Raw genomic sequence first — 14772 nt, forward strand, 5'->3', positions numbered from 1 at the left:
TCCAATTTTTATTAAACATAAAATAAAAAAAAAAAAAGGAATAATTAATTTCAAAGAATTTTCTTTTTTACAAAATATTGAGTATTAACAATGCTGGGTGGTCCCTCAAATGGGACCAGACATGCATAGCATGTAGTATGAACGTCTAGGGGTCATTACAAGTGTTGTACTAAGAAATGCATCATCCAAGCTACAATTGCGTGAAGAGGAAGATACTTGTACCGTCATCTACATGTTCCTTAAAGGATAACGGCGTCGAGTTGCTAGCCAAAGAAGATGAAGAACGGGACTGTATAGCCAACTTTTAAACATATAAAAAGAAATCAATGTATAATTAAGTTATTTACGATGTGCTAATTAAAATCTTTATTTTTAAAATTAAAAAATTTATTTTTCTCAACTTTATCTCACAAATATATTATAATTCAGTTAATCTTCCATTGGACATTAATTTTGAGTTAATCTTCAATTAGACATTAAATTTATCTAAAATTATGTTTAAAAATAATAAATATAAAAACAAAACATTAGTATATCGAAGTAATGACATAAACCGAAAAAAAAAAAAGAAAAGAAGAAGCGTGGGGACATTAGAGGTGGGCCCAACGGAAAGAGTTCCAGTGGGGCCCAGTAGTTGAATGAAATGGCAGTGGGACCCACACATGATGGCATGGCACGCTCCAATTGGGGGGTGACTAATTAATAAACAACGTAAAAGAAGGTAGGTGATTTAAACATTCCATTAAATCATGTGCAGTGCATGAATTCTTTTGGGCGATAAATTAAATAAATTTTCAACTAACGAAAAGTTTCAAACAACATTAATTAAATGAGCCACATGAAAAACAGATTAAAAAAAAAAAAAAAAAAACTATATTCATATTTTTATATTTTATTCCCAAGGTTATTATTTTTAAATATTTTTATTCTAATTATGATTTTTCAAGTACTTTTATTCCATTTATAAACTTTTATTAAATAAAAAATAATTTTAGTATAAAGGGTATATTTCATATCTTATCAAAATTTAATTTATTGTTTCATATTTAAATTATTACTACTAAACGTATTCAAACATATAATTACTTCGGTGAAACCCTAATCGAACATATCGTAAATATTATATATATATATATTATAGAGAGGGAAGTGGTTCGAGCATTGAAGAAAAGAGAGGGAGTTATAATGTAATGGAAGGGGAAGAACATAAATGCAAGAGTAATTGAGGGGGTTGGGAATAATGAAACCAAGCCAAGGATATAAAGGGTATTACGTCAATATGATCAAATCCAAATTTAATTCCATTTTTTACTATTTTTGTCCAACTATTTTTTTCACCCAGATGTGACATTCAAATTACTGATAATTGGTTCTCCTTGTTGAGACGGCGCAATAGTTGACCGGACATTTAAGAGTAAAATATTATTTTGGTGCAGGTTACAAGACGATACCAAATGAGACAAACTCTAAATTCTAGATATGGTAATCTCAAAATAATGAGGGGTTTGTTGGATGAAAGTTCCACATCGACTAATTTATGGAATGATCATGAGTTTATAATCAAGAAATACTATCTTCATTGGTATAAGGCGAAAGTCCAAAACAAAGCTAAAAGAGTGTGTTCATCTAGCATGATATCAGATATTATGTCAATAGAATCGTTCAAGTAAATTATTATTTTTTTGTTTGGAATTAAATTAAAAATTTAAGTCATTTATCAACTTAATTATATTTAGATTAATAAATACCGAATGAAGTTTTGCATTATGGTAATAAGAAATCTATTAATAAAGATTTTAATAATCATTTTGTTAATAAATCAAACGATTTATGAAGATTAATTGAATTATAGGAACTAGTTAAAAACTAATATTAAAAAAGTTAACTGGTTATTAATCCAAATTTTTAATTAGATTTAATGAAAATGTATATAAATGTTTCCTTTAAAAAAAATTTAACGCCAACTCAAGTGTTTTCTCCGATTCGAGGCGATGTCCGACTCTGAATTCCCGCCGCCGTTGCCGGTTCAGTTCACAGTATCTCGATTCGTTTAGTTTTACAATCTGGAGTCTAAGTTTGAGTTGAACCATTCATCATAGAAGACTTCCCGCAGGTTTCTATGGATTCCGAATTTCCTGGCAGATCCTAATATTCGGCGAACTCAACTGGAGATCAGGTACACGTTTTAATAGCTAATTTTGACTGGATCAAGTTGATCCAGGTTGGAGTTACGCTCGCTGATTAGGAAGGTAATCTTCCGGATTTGGGCACGGACATGTAGTTTAATTTTAGGGATTTACTAAATTATGTGAGGGTGTTCTTGGTGCCTATGGTTTCTCGATGAGATTCTTCCCCGATTAGCACGGCGGCGTTAACAGGGTTTGACTAAATTCTTAATGTGAAGCGTGAAATCGGGAGGAGTTATATGGTCGGCTCAGATAGCTTGGTGACCTTGAGTGCGAAGTTGAGGGAAGTGTACTTTAACAATACTAATCTTGATAAGTATGCTGGTATTTTGTATTGTCTAGAGCATTTGTCTACAGCTAGAAAATTTTCATTTTAACAGTACATATCTTCCTGAGCGATGACTTGTACGCATCATTCCTATCAATTCCATTTTAGTTATGAACTCACGACTGTCTTCCTGAGCGACAATTTGCATTCAGTTGGCTGATATTTATGTTTTTCAACCACCCAGTTGCTCCTAAATCTGTCGAAATATAAATGTTTGAAGGGTATTGATCATTGATAGGGTAATGGAGGTTGTGAGATTATAGGTAATATCGAGGCATGGATTTAATGTGGCATAGCTAGGGCAGTGGAGTTGTACCCTGGTTTTAACGGTTGCAATTTTTTTTCTCTTTTGAGTTAGAAGATGATATGTGGGGTGATTAAGACGAGGAAAACATTTGGGGCGTTGGATTACAGCACCCTAAATTCTGAAAACTGACCTAATGCATCACAAGGCTGGTGGCCAAGTATAGTGATAGGCGGAGAATCACAAAAGTTTTCAAGTGTAGGCATGTGAAGACGGGGGCGGGCGTGAAGGGTAGTTTGCTTTGTAGAGCAGGGCCTTTAATTTTTTTTGGTAGTTAGAATGAGGGTTACGTAAGGGAGGGCTGTTATAGAGGGAGCGTTTGTGAGACGAGGGTATCTTTTTTCTGCATTTTTTGGCTTGGACATTCTCTTCAGTGAATCTGGGAGAGGTGGGAAACTCCCAAATCTCTCCTTTGTTCCTTGTTGATAATTAAATTGTTGGCTTAGGCCTAACAATTAGGTCTATGCATTTGTCAACTTTCATTCTTGAAGTAAACTCCTGATTTTTTGCTTGATATTTTGGTTTGCTATTAACTATTAGCTCTTCTAGTCTCCTTAGTCATTCGTTCCTTCATTGTATTATTCAAGATAACAAATATTGAATGTGCACAAATATCTTTTAAGGTGGAAATGTAAAGAAGGTTAAATTACAAATTTTGTCCCTATTGGAGAAAGTTAGAATTCATCCAAAACCATAGGGACCAAATTTGTACTTTAACATTTAAAGAATTTGGTTTTAGATGAAATTTGTAGCTGTTGGGGTATAAAAATTGGATCTGGTGCACTGCTAGTAGAAAAAAGGAGAATAAAACAGGGGAGTTTTGCATAGTATGTTTGTTACAATCCCTTAACATGTTCTTAATGTTTCTAGCATCTTTTACATTGAAGATTTAAATTGTACCCCATAGAGACTAATGTAACCTTTGGCGTAAAGTATCTGCAATCAGACATGGTGAAATTCTTTTGGATTATTACTGCAACAACCTTCTCAGAACACTAGGACCTCCTGATTTTGTATCGCTAAATCTAATTGTTTGTTTTATCCATTCTAGTCTATCCTCTGAAATCTGGAAATGATACGAGGGTTAAACTTCAAGGTCCGTTGATGATGCTCCTTTGAATTTCAATTCTGCATATCCTTGCCATCAAATCTTTTTTTTTTTTTTTTCCTTGAGTCGAACAAATGAAGGGGTTTGAGCCTTCAACTCCAAGAGAAGTAAATTCCTTTTAACATTTTCATCAGCAATATTTTAAAAATCAAGGGGCTGATTTTTTACTCAAGTAAAAAGTTAAAGGAGCCAATGGATTCTATCATTGATGATAATTGTGATGTTGAGATTTGAGAACGACCAGGAATCTCTATTCTAGAAGTGACAATAGATGGAGGTGAGTTTTTTGTGTGTTTCTACTCTTTTATATAGTTATTATTTTTAATGATAGATGATTTTACTTTCTTCTGTCATTATGGATATTCTTCTATATAGGTTGAGGCTTATGGCTTGTATGCCTAACCCCTTTGGAAGGAGATCTTGATGCGAACTTTAGTTTAAAAATGTTGGTCATGGATGGCATCCAATGCTTAGAAGAAACCTCAATGACAGGAAACTTTGGGATCAGCTTCTTGCAGACTTGTGATAGAACCCAAATGTATTGATAGGATTGCTGTTAGGGTAGAATTACAAACATGGCTAGGGAATTGAAGGTATATTAGTAATTAGCTAAGGAAGTTGTTAGGGTGGTTTGTTATAAATAGGGTGCGGGGAAAGGGTAGACAATTGTTTAGTTGGTCGAGGACTTGAGTGATCTCAAGAACGAGAGGGTCCAAGTACCTCGAATGCTTGGAGGGTTATATTGTATTTCCATTATATATATATTTCAAAACATTTAGGTTCTATCAACTTTCTAGAATTCTTGTTACCAAAATAAATGATTGGAGAATATCATTAGTGAAGTAATTAATATTGCATCTCTACGTGGGCGCATTCGACAGTTTAATTTTTTCTCCCTAAATTCCTCGTTTTCTCTCTCAACATTTATTGGACTATTTTGTTTGCAATTTTTATGAGGCAGATATGGATAAGTATCATTGTATATGCATTTCAAAACAGCAAGCATAGGAACTTACTGCTGGAAATGATCTGTAAATTGATTCTACTTTGAAATACTGGCAACTCTGAAGTCCTTTGAGTTGAGTTCATACAACTGTGATTTGGGTTCGAATTTACAAACTAGTTTTTGTGGATCTCTGTAGGCTTAGCTTTCTGGTTATGAAAGTCTACCTAAGGATGTTGAATGTGCCTTTTGAGGTTGACAGATCGTTTCTGATTTTTCAGCATCCTTCTGGGCAGCAGAGTCATTATGGTTTTTTGGGCTAAAAAAGTGATAGGCTCCAAATTACTAGGGTGTATGATCGTAAGCCTTGTGAGGAAGGAGGAACTGTATGAGGGGTTGTTTTCATGTAGGTGTGGAGCCCAAAGAGTTTATTAGTGCATGTTGAGGCCTTGAGGGAGAACGAAAATTAATAGGCGAGATTTTGGTTGATTGCCGAATCACATCTTCCTCACCTCTATTTTTCTTAAAAGAAACAGTTTTGGTTAAAATACCATTTTGTACCTTGGGTTTTATTCTATTTTAGCTTCTTGACTTTTAACTGACCAAATTTAGCATATGTACTTTTGATAAATCCTAAACTTGTTCATGCTATTAGTTTGGTCAACTTTTTTTTTTATAAGAAAAACAGTCTCATTTGGCTTTCTATCTATAAATTTTGGGAACATATTCACATTGTGTTTCTCTTGCATAAAAGTTATTATTATTCTTATTTAACCAATTTCAATAAAAATTATCTTCATGTATTTAATTGTTGGAGCTTCTTGTTCAATTGCTCTGGTTGTTCAACCTATGCCTAGATGATGGCCTTCTGTATCGAAGCATCCGTCTTAATTAATGACAGTTGGAGAAATTTTTGGTGTCCTACTAAGTATATTCCCTTGTGCTGGTTTTTATGCCTCGAGTTCTTTTATTCCTCTCTTCTTGTAATTATAGTTGAGTTATGTTCCAACAGAAAGAAATGAATGATTGTGATTTTTCATCTCATGTTCCAGATGAGTATAGTCCGGTTGTTTTCTGATTATTATTTGGATTGTGGATGGTAAATTTTCTACGTTACTGCTAGTTTATGATCGATCGGTCTTCAGTTTAATTGTGTTTTATGACTGATTCTTTTGTGCCAGTTTTCAGCTTCTTGTACGTAGATGATATCAATGAATGAAGGTGTTATTTTCTACGGCCTTTCGTCATCACGCTTGTTATTTCACAGGTTCCTTCCTCTGTCTCTTTTCTCCTATATTTGATATTAAGGATAATTGGTTTTTCAATTTTTTGCTATACGTAGCATAATAGTAATTGATAATAATTAGATAAATACGTTGCACTGTTACTTTTATACCACAATAATTCAAGGTACAGTGTTGCTAATTATTTGTAATACTCATTGACAGTTATCTGTGATAATTATTTTTATGAATCTTGTTGTTTCTTGTTATGAATACATAAAAGTCTGAATCAATCTGTCACTTCTGTAATGGGTCCTACATTTTAAGATAAGTATAAACTGAGTTGTTATTGGTCCTACCCTACTTTTTTTTTTCTTCTTATATTGCTTTCTCTAGTTTGATCTTCCATTATTAGGAAATTATATAACAGAGATGATCTTAGAGCTACCTGATCTTAGAGGAAGTGCTTATATTTTAGAGCATACTTTCCTTTTGTTTTGTGTACGTATGGGAAGAATAGTGTAGAAAAATAGAAAATCTGAATGGCTATACATTTGGATGCATTGAATACCAAATGTATATTTATATTGAAAAACATGGCCCCTATCTGTCTGTGTATGTCTCACAAAACCCAAAAGAATACAAAAAGAAGGTAATAGAGAAGGGAAATGAGTGAAAAATGAAAGAGAGGAGATTGTGGGACATGAAGCCATGCTGTGTAGTTTGTTTGGTTGCTCTCATGGCAAACTGAATAGCCAATTGGAGTTGTGACCCTAAAACATCCATGTGCATCTTTGGACCACCTCCTCACCACACTAATCTTTTTTGGTCCCCTAACCCCACCTTCCTTTATTTATTTATTTTTTATATTCTTTTTCTTAGTAACTCGGTTTCGAGACCCTAATCCTTCTATAACAGTCTAAGTATACTACTAGCAGATATTGTTCGTTTTAGCCTGTTATCATCATTAGCTTCACGGTTATAAAACGCGTCTGTTAGGGAGAGGTTTTCACACCCTTGTAAGAAAATGTTTTGTTCTTCTTTCGATGTGGGATCTCACATCCACTTCTCTTGGGGACCCAACATTCTTGTTGGCACACCGCCCGGTGTCAGCTCTGTTACCAAGTGTAACAATCCAAGCTCACAACTAGCATGTATCGTTTGCTTTAGCCATTACATATCGCCATCAACTTTGTGGTTTTAAAATGCATCTTTTAGGGAGAGGTTTCCACACCCGTATATCGTTCTCCTCTCCAACCAATGTGGGATCTCACACCGCCTCACCTCTTATTAGCCTTTGGAGAGGTTCCACTTGTCTCGAGAGAGTACAAACAATCTTACATTTAATTTATGGATTTGAACGTAGAACCTTGTATCTAGAAAATGGAAACGTCTAATTTCTACTGGTTGGACACTTTTAATAGGCCCAACCCGAATGGATCAGAGAAGGTTGTTATTTTCATTGTTTCTTTTTTTAATGGAGGTGGAATCGAACCACATAAAGAAATTTTAGATCAACTTAGAAATGTCAATGATGCAAGGCAAGGATGAAGACATGGATGCATGTTCCTAATGGACGTGGAACCGATCCATAAAAGAAATCTAGTTCAAGTTAGGGATGACAATGATGCAGCTTACAGGTGAAGACAAGGTTGCATTTCACATACCCATCCTAATAAGGATTGTTAATCTTCGTCCTTGCCTCGTTCCCTGATTTGAGATTTGAGGAATCAAGGTATTAGTTTCGAATAAAATATTAATTAGTTATTAACAAATAGGTTAGAAACACGTCGACGGGCGTTTGTGTCATGCATGTTACATAGTTGATAATCTATGCATCATACATTTTGGTGTTTCGGGTTTGTTTAGATTGAAATTAAGAAAGAACAACCCTCTTTCGAGTCAATTTTGTGCATGAGAGTTCGTATACAGTAGAGGAGGAGATCAAACTATTGGTGTTTAGAATGATAACGAGTATCTTATCCACTAAGTATATGCTCGAATCAACCTGATATTGTTTGATTGTCTTTTTATATTATTTTTTAATATCGAAAAGTGAGACTCATTTGCCAAAAAAAAGTTAATCTCCTTCCAACTCCGAAGTAAATAGATGAAAGATGACATAGAGGTTAGGACCACTACCAGCTTGCATATGTCAACATCAAACACTCCAAACTTCCAACCTTAACCTAAATTTAACCAAACACAACCAACATTATCTTCAACCTTCTTCATATATATATATTTTAAAAAAGATAAATCTATAAACTCGGAATCTGCCCAGACAACTTTGGTCGGATGAGGAGTTTATGTTCGAGAGAGTAACATTTACCTTTTTATTGTAAACGAATCTTTTTTAATTTTCAAAAATAAAAAATAAAAAATTAAGCTCATATTCTATCGCGCTCTAAATTTCTTGGATTTAGATTTCATATTGATCTGTTAGCTGTAACTGTACGAATTTTGTAATGCCTAAGTCAAACACCTCTCCCCATCTTTTTTGTTTTTTTTTTAATAATGATTTTTCATTAGAAAATACACATGATTTGAATTGTAAAGTTTAAAGGAAAAAAAAAAAAAAAAAACCAAACAAAATTTCCTATGGTCTCTGTCCAGTCTGTGTGTAAGCTGTCTCCCTTCCACAGCTCTCTCTGACTCCTCCATTAATGCCAAACAAAGAATTCATCTTTCCCTCATTATTTGAACCCCACGAGAAAAGAAAGCAAAAAAATGGCCAACAAAGTGAAAAAGCTTCCTAATTTTCTCAATAAATCCCCATGGCTATGGCGTTCCTGCTCCCAATCCAGAACCCTCTCTTTTCGCACCTCTAACGACATCTTCAGAACCATCAACTCAGCCTACCAAGAACAAGAAGAAGAAGAAGAAAACCCAGCAGCCGACATGTCGGATGATGATGACCAAATTGAGGCCTTAGTGAGAGGGCTAAGGTTAAGGCAGGGGAAGCGGCTGTTTTTGGAGCTGGAAGAGACTAATTCCATAATGGCGGCGGCGGCGGCCGTGGCTGTGGGCGGAAACAACCAGGTTCCATTCAAGGAGAGTGTGGCAATGGCAATGGATTCAAAGGAGCCATATTTGGACTTCAAGAAGTCAATGGAGGTGATGGTTGAAGCTCATGGATTGAAGGATTGGAAAGGCATGGAAATGCTTTTGAGTTGGTATTTGAAGGCTAATGGAAAGCCTAATCATGACCTCATTATTGGAGCCTTTGTGGATTTATTGGTTGATCTTGCTTTTGCTTCCTCCTCCTCCTCTTCTAGTTCCTCCTCCTCTCTTCTATACTCTTCTTCTTCGTACTCTTCTTCTTCGTGTTCTTCGTGTTCTACGATATCGTCAAACTCCATTGAAATTATGGACGATATTGTCGAGTCAGAGTGTAGTACTTCTTCCTCAACTCCTGCTACTATTCCTTGTCTATCTTCTTTGTTCGAAGAGGAGGAAGAAGATTTTTAATTAGTCAACTACGTTAATGATATCGATAATATCCTTTCTGATATACCTACTTTTTATTATTATTATCATCTATTTAATTTCTTTAATTTGATGTAAAATATAACTTTAAGAACTCTTATTCAATTCAACTTAGAGGTAAAAATGAAAATTTTGAAAGGGGTTTGTTGGGGGCGATCGATCAGGTGCACACACATGTAGAACGGGTAATTGGATAAGCGAGATCGAGCGGTCCACGTGGAAAGAGCCTAAAGATGAACCAATGAGAGGCAATGGAGTTTTTTAAAAAAGGTGGTCATTATCAAAAGACAGAAAGCAATGGAAGTCCAGCGCAGAAATTTGGCAATAAATAAGCATCCTTTTCCTTTAGCCTTACACAGCAGAAGCAGCTGCGGCAGCTGCAGCTGCATATTCATCGGCTGTGGGCATGTCTGTGTTTTAAATTTGTCACCACATATGCATCTTTTCCATATTTCAAATTATTCCTTTTTTTTTTCAACAAAAAATAAAAAATCATTTCATTTCAAATTCATTTTCTAAATTATTACAGATTTAAATAGTTTAGTCGACAGATAAATAACAAAAGAAATTTATTACTCGATAAGACCGTATTTGTTAAATGGTCATTTTTTGTGGAGTAGAAATTGAGAGATAGTAACCGGTGTGTCTTATCTATTAGGCTATATTCAAATTTGTTGATGTACGGGATTAAAAAAAAAAAAACCGTACAATTTTGTGAAATTATTTATTACTATGAATGATGTCATTTTAGAGTTTTATAAATAAAAAAAATGGTCAATTTATTTAAAAAGTATGGAGACAGAGATAAAATAAAATGTATGGATCAAAATAAATTAATGATATTTAAATCTTTATTTTATATTATTTGAGAGGAATTTATTTATTTATTTATTTTTCTTTGATATTTGGGCTGAATTGTTGAACAAGGGAATGGGCTTTTAGAAACATAAATCTATGAGAATAATTAGGAGAAAGATAGGCCTTAGAATATATATATATATTTGTCGTTATATTGAAGCTTAGAAGTCAAGGTAGCTATTGGTCTCGGGTCAGAACGTAACGTAACTAAGAGAGTCATTCCATTTAGGGCGAGCCCGTGTGGTTATGGGGGCAGGCACGAGTGGTTTGGTGTCCGAGCCAATTGGTCAGACGACGACGACTGAACTTATTAGATTAGTATTAGCGGGCTCTGAATATCATGAACTCGTGTTGGCGGGCGCTCTTAATTTTCAAGTCAAGCTCCATATCTCCCTTATTGATGAATCAAATCACTTGAAAGAAAGTAACTTCGAGAGAAATTTATAGCATGAATGAGGAATCATGGCAACGTTCATATCTAACACATAATTAAATGGATAAACATCGAGAAATAGAAAAATTATGTATATGTATATATATATATATATATGATAATATAAAGTAACATATTCCAAACACTATATATTAAAAAACAAAGAATTATGAATATAAATGCTTTACAAGTACTTAAAACCACAAAAAGCTAAATGTTTATTTGTATATTCATCCAATGGCCATCTTTTTGGCTCATCCACAAGAACCCCATTTTCTATGTTCCTTAAAAACCCTGCAATTCCTTTTAGATGCACCTTTTCTTAAAGTAAAACTCAGACAAGAATGAATCGAGACCACGTCTGAATAAAAGTGATCTCGAAGATATCGTGAGTGAGAAATATTCAAAAGAATCAATAGTTACGGTTGTTATCCGACCAACCATCAAAAGAAGCAAATACACAAGCACCCTAATCATTAAGATTGCCAGGGTCGTCTTGAGTCAGGGCCTGAAATTAGGTCAACTCCCTCATTACCATACATGAGACTCTCACTGCATACGGCTAGCACAAACTCCCTCGTAACCTAATCATGTTGTAGAGGAATGTCGAGACCATCAGGCCCTGAATTCTCGACATGGGGTGTTACAATTTCACAGCAAACTTTTCAACCCCTGATAATTGATGTGTCGGGACGTGGAGAAGGATGATTTCGAACCTAAGATTTTCAGTTGATGGGTTGGCCTACATGTCTGATATTAGGGTTTCAAATGCCCTAGATTTGAGTTTTCAAATCAAAAATCATTTTTTTTAATATTAAAATTTAATGATTGTGTAATACACAAATTTCTTTCACAAATATATGGCCTTTTGAGCTTTCCACCAATGTCTGCTCTTTGTTCAGCAGCTGCTTGACACAATCCAATGCCCTTTCTATCTCTTCTATCTTTAAACTTTAGGTTGAGGTAGTTTATTAATTATTATTCGACTCGATATCTTTTGTTTAAGATCGTTTTAATAGCAAATAACGTTAATTCTTTGTTAACTTTTTAGATTGTCATTTCAGTTATCTAACGCGTTCTTGATATGATTATTCGAGTTCGGTCTTGAAAAGATTGAAACGAGGGGACATCACATTAGAAGATTAGAGTGGAGTCTAATTGTTAAAAGACAAATTTGAATTAGGTGTTAATTCAATTTTCAACATCGATACTCGATTGTAGTTGAGTTTATGTCACGTGACGTGTTATGACCCTTTTGTAAAGAGGTTTTCGAGACATGATTCTTTTTCTTATTATGACTAATACTTTCGTCTTATTGAAAACATTCAATGAATTCTAGAAACAGGGATAATGTAACGACCCAAGTCTACTGCTAGTAGATGTTATCCGTTATAGCTCGTTACGTATCGCTATCAGGCTCATAAATTTAAAACACGTCTATTAGGGAGAAGTTTCCACATTCTTGTAAGGAATGCTTAGTTCTCTTCTCTAACAGATGTGTGATCTCAAAACCCACTTCTCCAATCGGGTGGACAATATGTACTAACAGTGGCTTAAACTATTACAAATGGTATTAAAGTCAGACACCGAGTATTGTGTCAGCGAGGACGCTGACCCCCAAAGGAGGTAGATAGTGAGATCCCACATCAGTTGGAGAGGGAACGAAACATTTCTTATAAGTGTGTAGAAACCTCTCCTTAGCAAACACCATGAGGCTAAGACGATACGTAACGGGTCAAAGTGTACAATATTTGCTAGCGGTGAGCTTGAGTTGTTACATTTAACGAGTGTTTGAGATGTTTTTAACTAAAGAAAAGGAAAAAAAAAGACAACTCGAGAAAGAAAAAAAGAAAACCCTGAATCTAAAACGAGCAAAAACAAACTTCTACAATCATATCACGATGAAAATATAAACTTTTATCGAGTGAAATGGCAAACAAAGACACTAAAGATGTCACCCACTAAAGCCATATAAACAAGCCAATGATAGCAACAACAAGAAAGGAGTTGAAACCAAAGAGGGTTTATAGGCTTTTTAGGGTTCAAACACTCATTTGTGGAGCAGTTCTTAAGAGATATGGTTGCAATGGGAAGAGAAAGGCCCCTCATGTTCTCCATTATCTCTAAGATTCCATTGCTTTGGATTTGACTAACTCTTTAAACTACACCATGCCTTTCATTTCATCCCTTTATTGCTACGTTTTCAACACAGTTGGCTCGAAAGCTTGATCGATAAGACTCGTTTAAGTTTCTTATAATAATGAAATAAGTTCCGTTAACTGTTTCTAATAGTCGTTTTTTGTCTTTAGTTGATTGTTTGTACTTTTTCACATAACTTAATCATCCTATGATCGCCATTACACATAGCTGCCAACTAGTTATCGATATTTTCATATAATAATTAATAACTTATTTTCTTAATAATTAATAGCTATCGGAGTAATTAATTTCTTTATGAACTTTACAAAAATTTTGTTCAAATTTAACATCTTTTCATTATTATTATTATTACGCTTGAATTCTTACCATCAATATACGGACAAAATTGGTCTATCGTTGCCTCATAAATTATATCCAAACTTTTTACTGTTATTTTTTTTTTTTTATTGTATGAGTATTTTTTAAACTTGATATTGATAATAAAAGTAATTTGATAAAATTCATATGGATTTTATTTTTATTTTTCGTCGTATATAATAATATTTTATTTATTCGTGATAGAAGTATTTTATTTTTAATTCCATTGTTTAATCGGTTTCTATATTCATTAGAAATTATATTATACTAAGATTCTAATTATATTCACCGGAGATTATACTAAGACTAAAATAAAGAGAACGACCAATATATTTCAACAATTTTTTAAAAAAATTCAAATTATTATATTATTTAAGTATTTGTTTTACTTATCAACATAAGATAAGATGGTAACTGAAGTTTTGATTTATATATATATATATAAAAAAAAAAATTAATATTTGTATGAGATGAATTATGTTCGGATTGATTTAAATCTCGGCTAATATTTATATTTATATTAAGAATATGAAAGAAAATATAATAAAATTAAACATTGATATAACGTAAAAAAAAAAAAAAAACAAAAAAAAACAAAAAAAAGTGGTAGATATTTATACAGTTCAAATAAATAAAAACTTTTCAATCCAAAATTAAGGGGGGGGATCTTAATCGGACGGCTAAGATTCAAAAGCGGAAGATCGGGGGAGAAACCGGGAACCTGGCAGAGAAAACAGAGTCCCAAATCTCAGCGAAAGCCCTAATTATAATTTCATGGTGAGAAGGGGAATTCAACTGCAAGAAACAGCGAAGGAGCCCTCGTAACTCATCCTTCGAGTATATCTCGTTCTCCAGAATCATCTGGACCATCGAATGCCGGAAATCGAGGTACGGATCGTCCGAATCCTTCTCGACGGCGACGCTCTCGCCGCCGGACTTTCCGAAGCCACGGAAGGTGATGGAGGCTCTGGTATCGGAGTCAGAGTCGGAGAAAGGCGGCGAATCGGAGTCGGAGGAGAAGCAATGATTGGAGGATTTGGAGGAGGACTTTGGTTTGAGATGGTGGAAGAGGTGAGAGAGTTTTGGTCTGCAAATGTTGAGATCGACGGAGAGGGAGGTGAGTTGGAGATTTCTCCGGCGAGCCGCCATTGTTGAAGTTGGAGAGCTGTCTGTAAGAAGAAGAAGAAGAGAGTATTGGGAATGAGTTTTGGCAAAACCGTTTGCGGGAATTTATATTTGGACAGTCGCTGTCCTTCGGATTTGATGGCAGTTTGCAAAACTTTTATTATTATTATTTTTAATTCAAACATTATTTTAATTATATTTAAATTATTCTTAATTTACATTTCATTTTTTGAATTTTTATAATATATATATTTTTTA

At 34.2% G+C, this 14772-nt stretch overlaps 2 protein-coding genes across 2 annotated transcripts; one reads left to right on the plus strand and one right to left on the minus strand.

The window, feature by feature from the left end:
* The first annotated feature begins 8679 nt into the window (after window positions 1-8679).
* On the plus strand, window positions 8680-9606 carry LOC111803305 (transcription repressor OFP13). The gene has a single exon (XM_023687646.2). It carries the CDS (start codon window positions 8823-8825, stop codon window positions 9561-9563), a length of 741 nt encoding a protein of 246 aa, XP_023543414.2. The 5' UTR covers window positions 8680-8822; the 3' UTR covers window positions 9564-9606.
* A 4470-nt stretch (window positions 9607-14076) lies between these two features.
* On the minus strand, window positions 14077-14538 carry LOC111804375 (transcription repressor OFP6-like). The gene has a single exon (XM_023689151.2). The coding sequence runs from the start codon at window positions 14536-14538 to the stop codon at window positions 14077-14079; it is 462 nt and encodes a 153-aa protein (XP_023544919.2).
* Window positions 14539-14772: the final 234 nt, after the last annotated feature.

The sequence above is a fragment of the Cucurbita pepo genome, chromosome 10 (assembly GCF_057944985.1).
Source record: "Cucurbita pepo subsp. pepo isolate OVF chromosome 10, ASM5794498v1, whole genome shotgun sequence".
In the NCBI taxonomy this organism is placed as follows: Eukaryota; Viridiplantae; Streptophyta; class Magnoliopsida; order Cucurbitales; family Cucurbitaceae; genus Cucurbita; species Cucurbita pepo.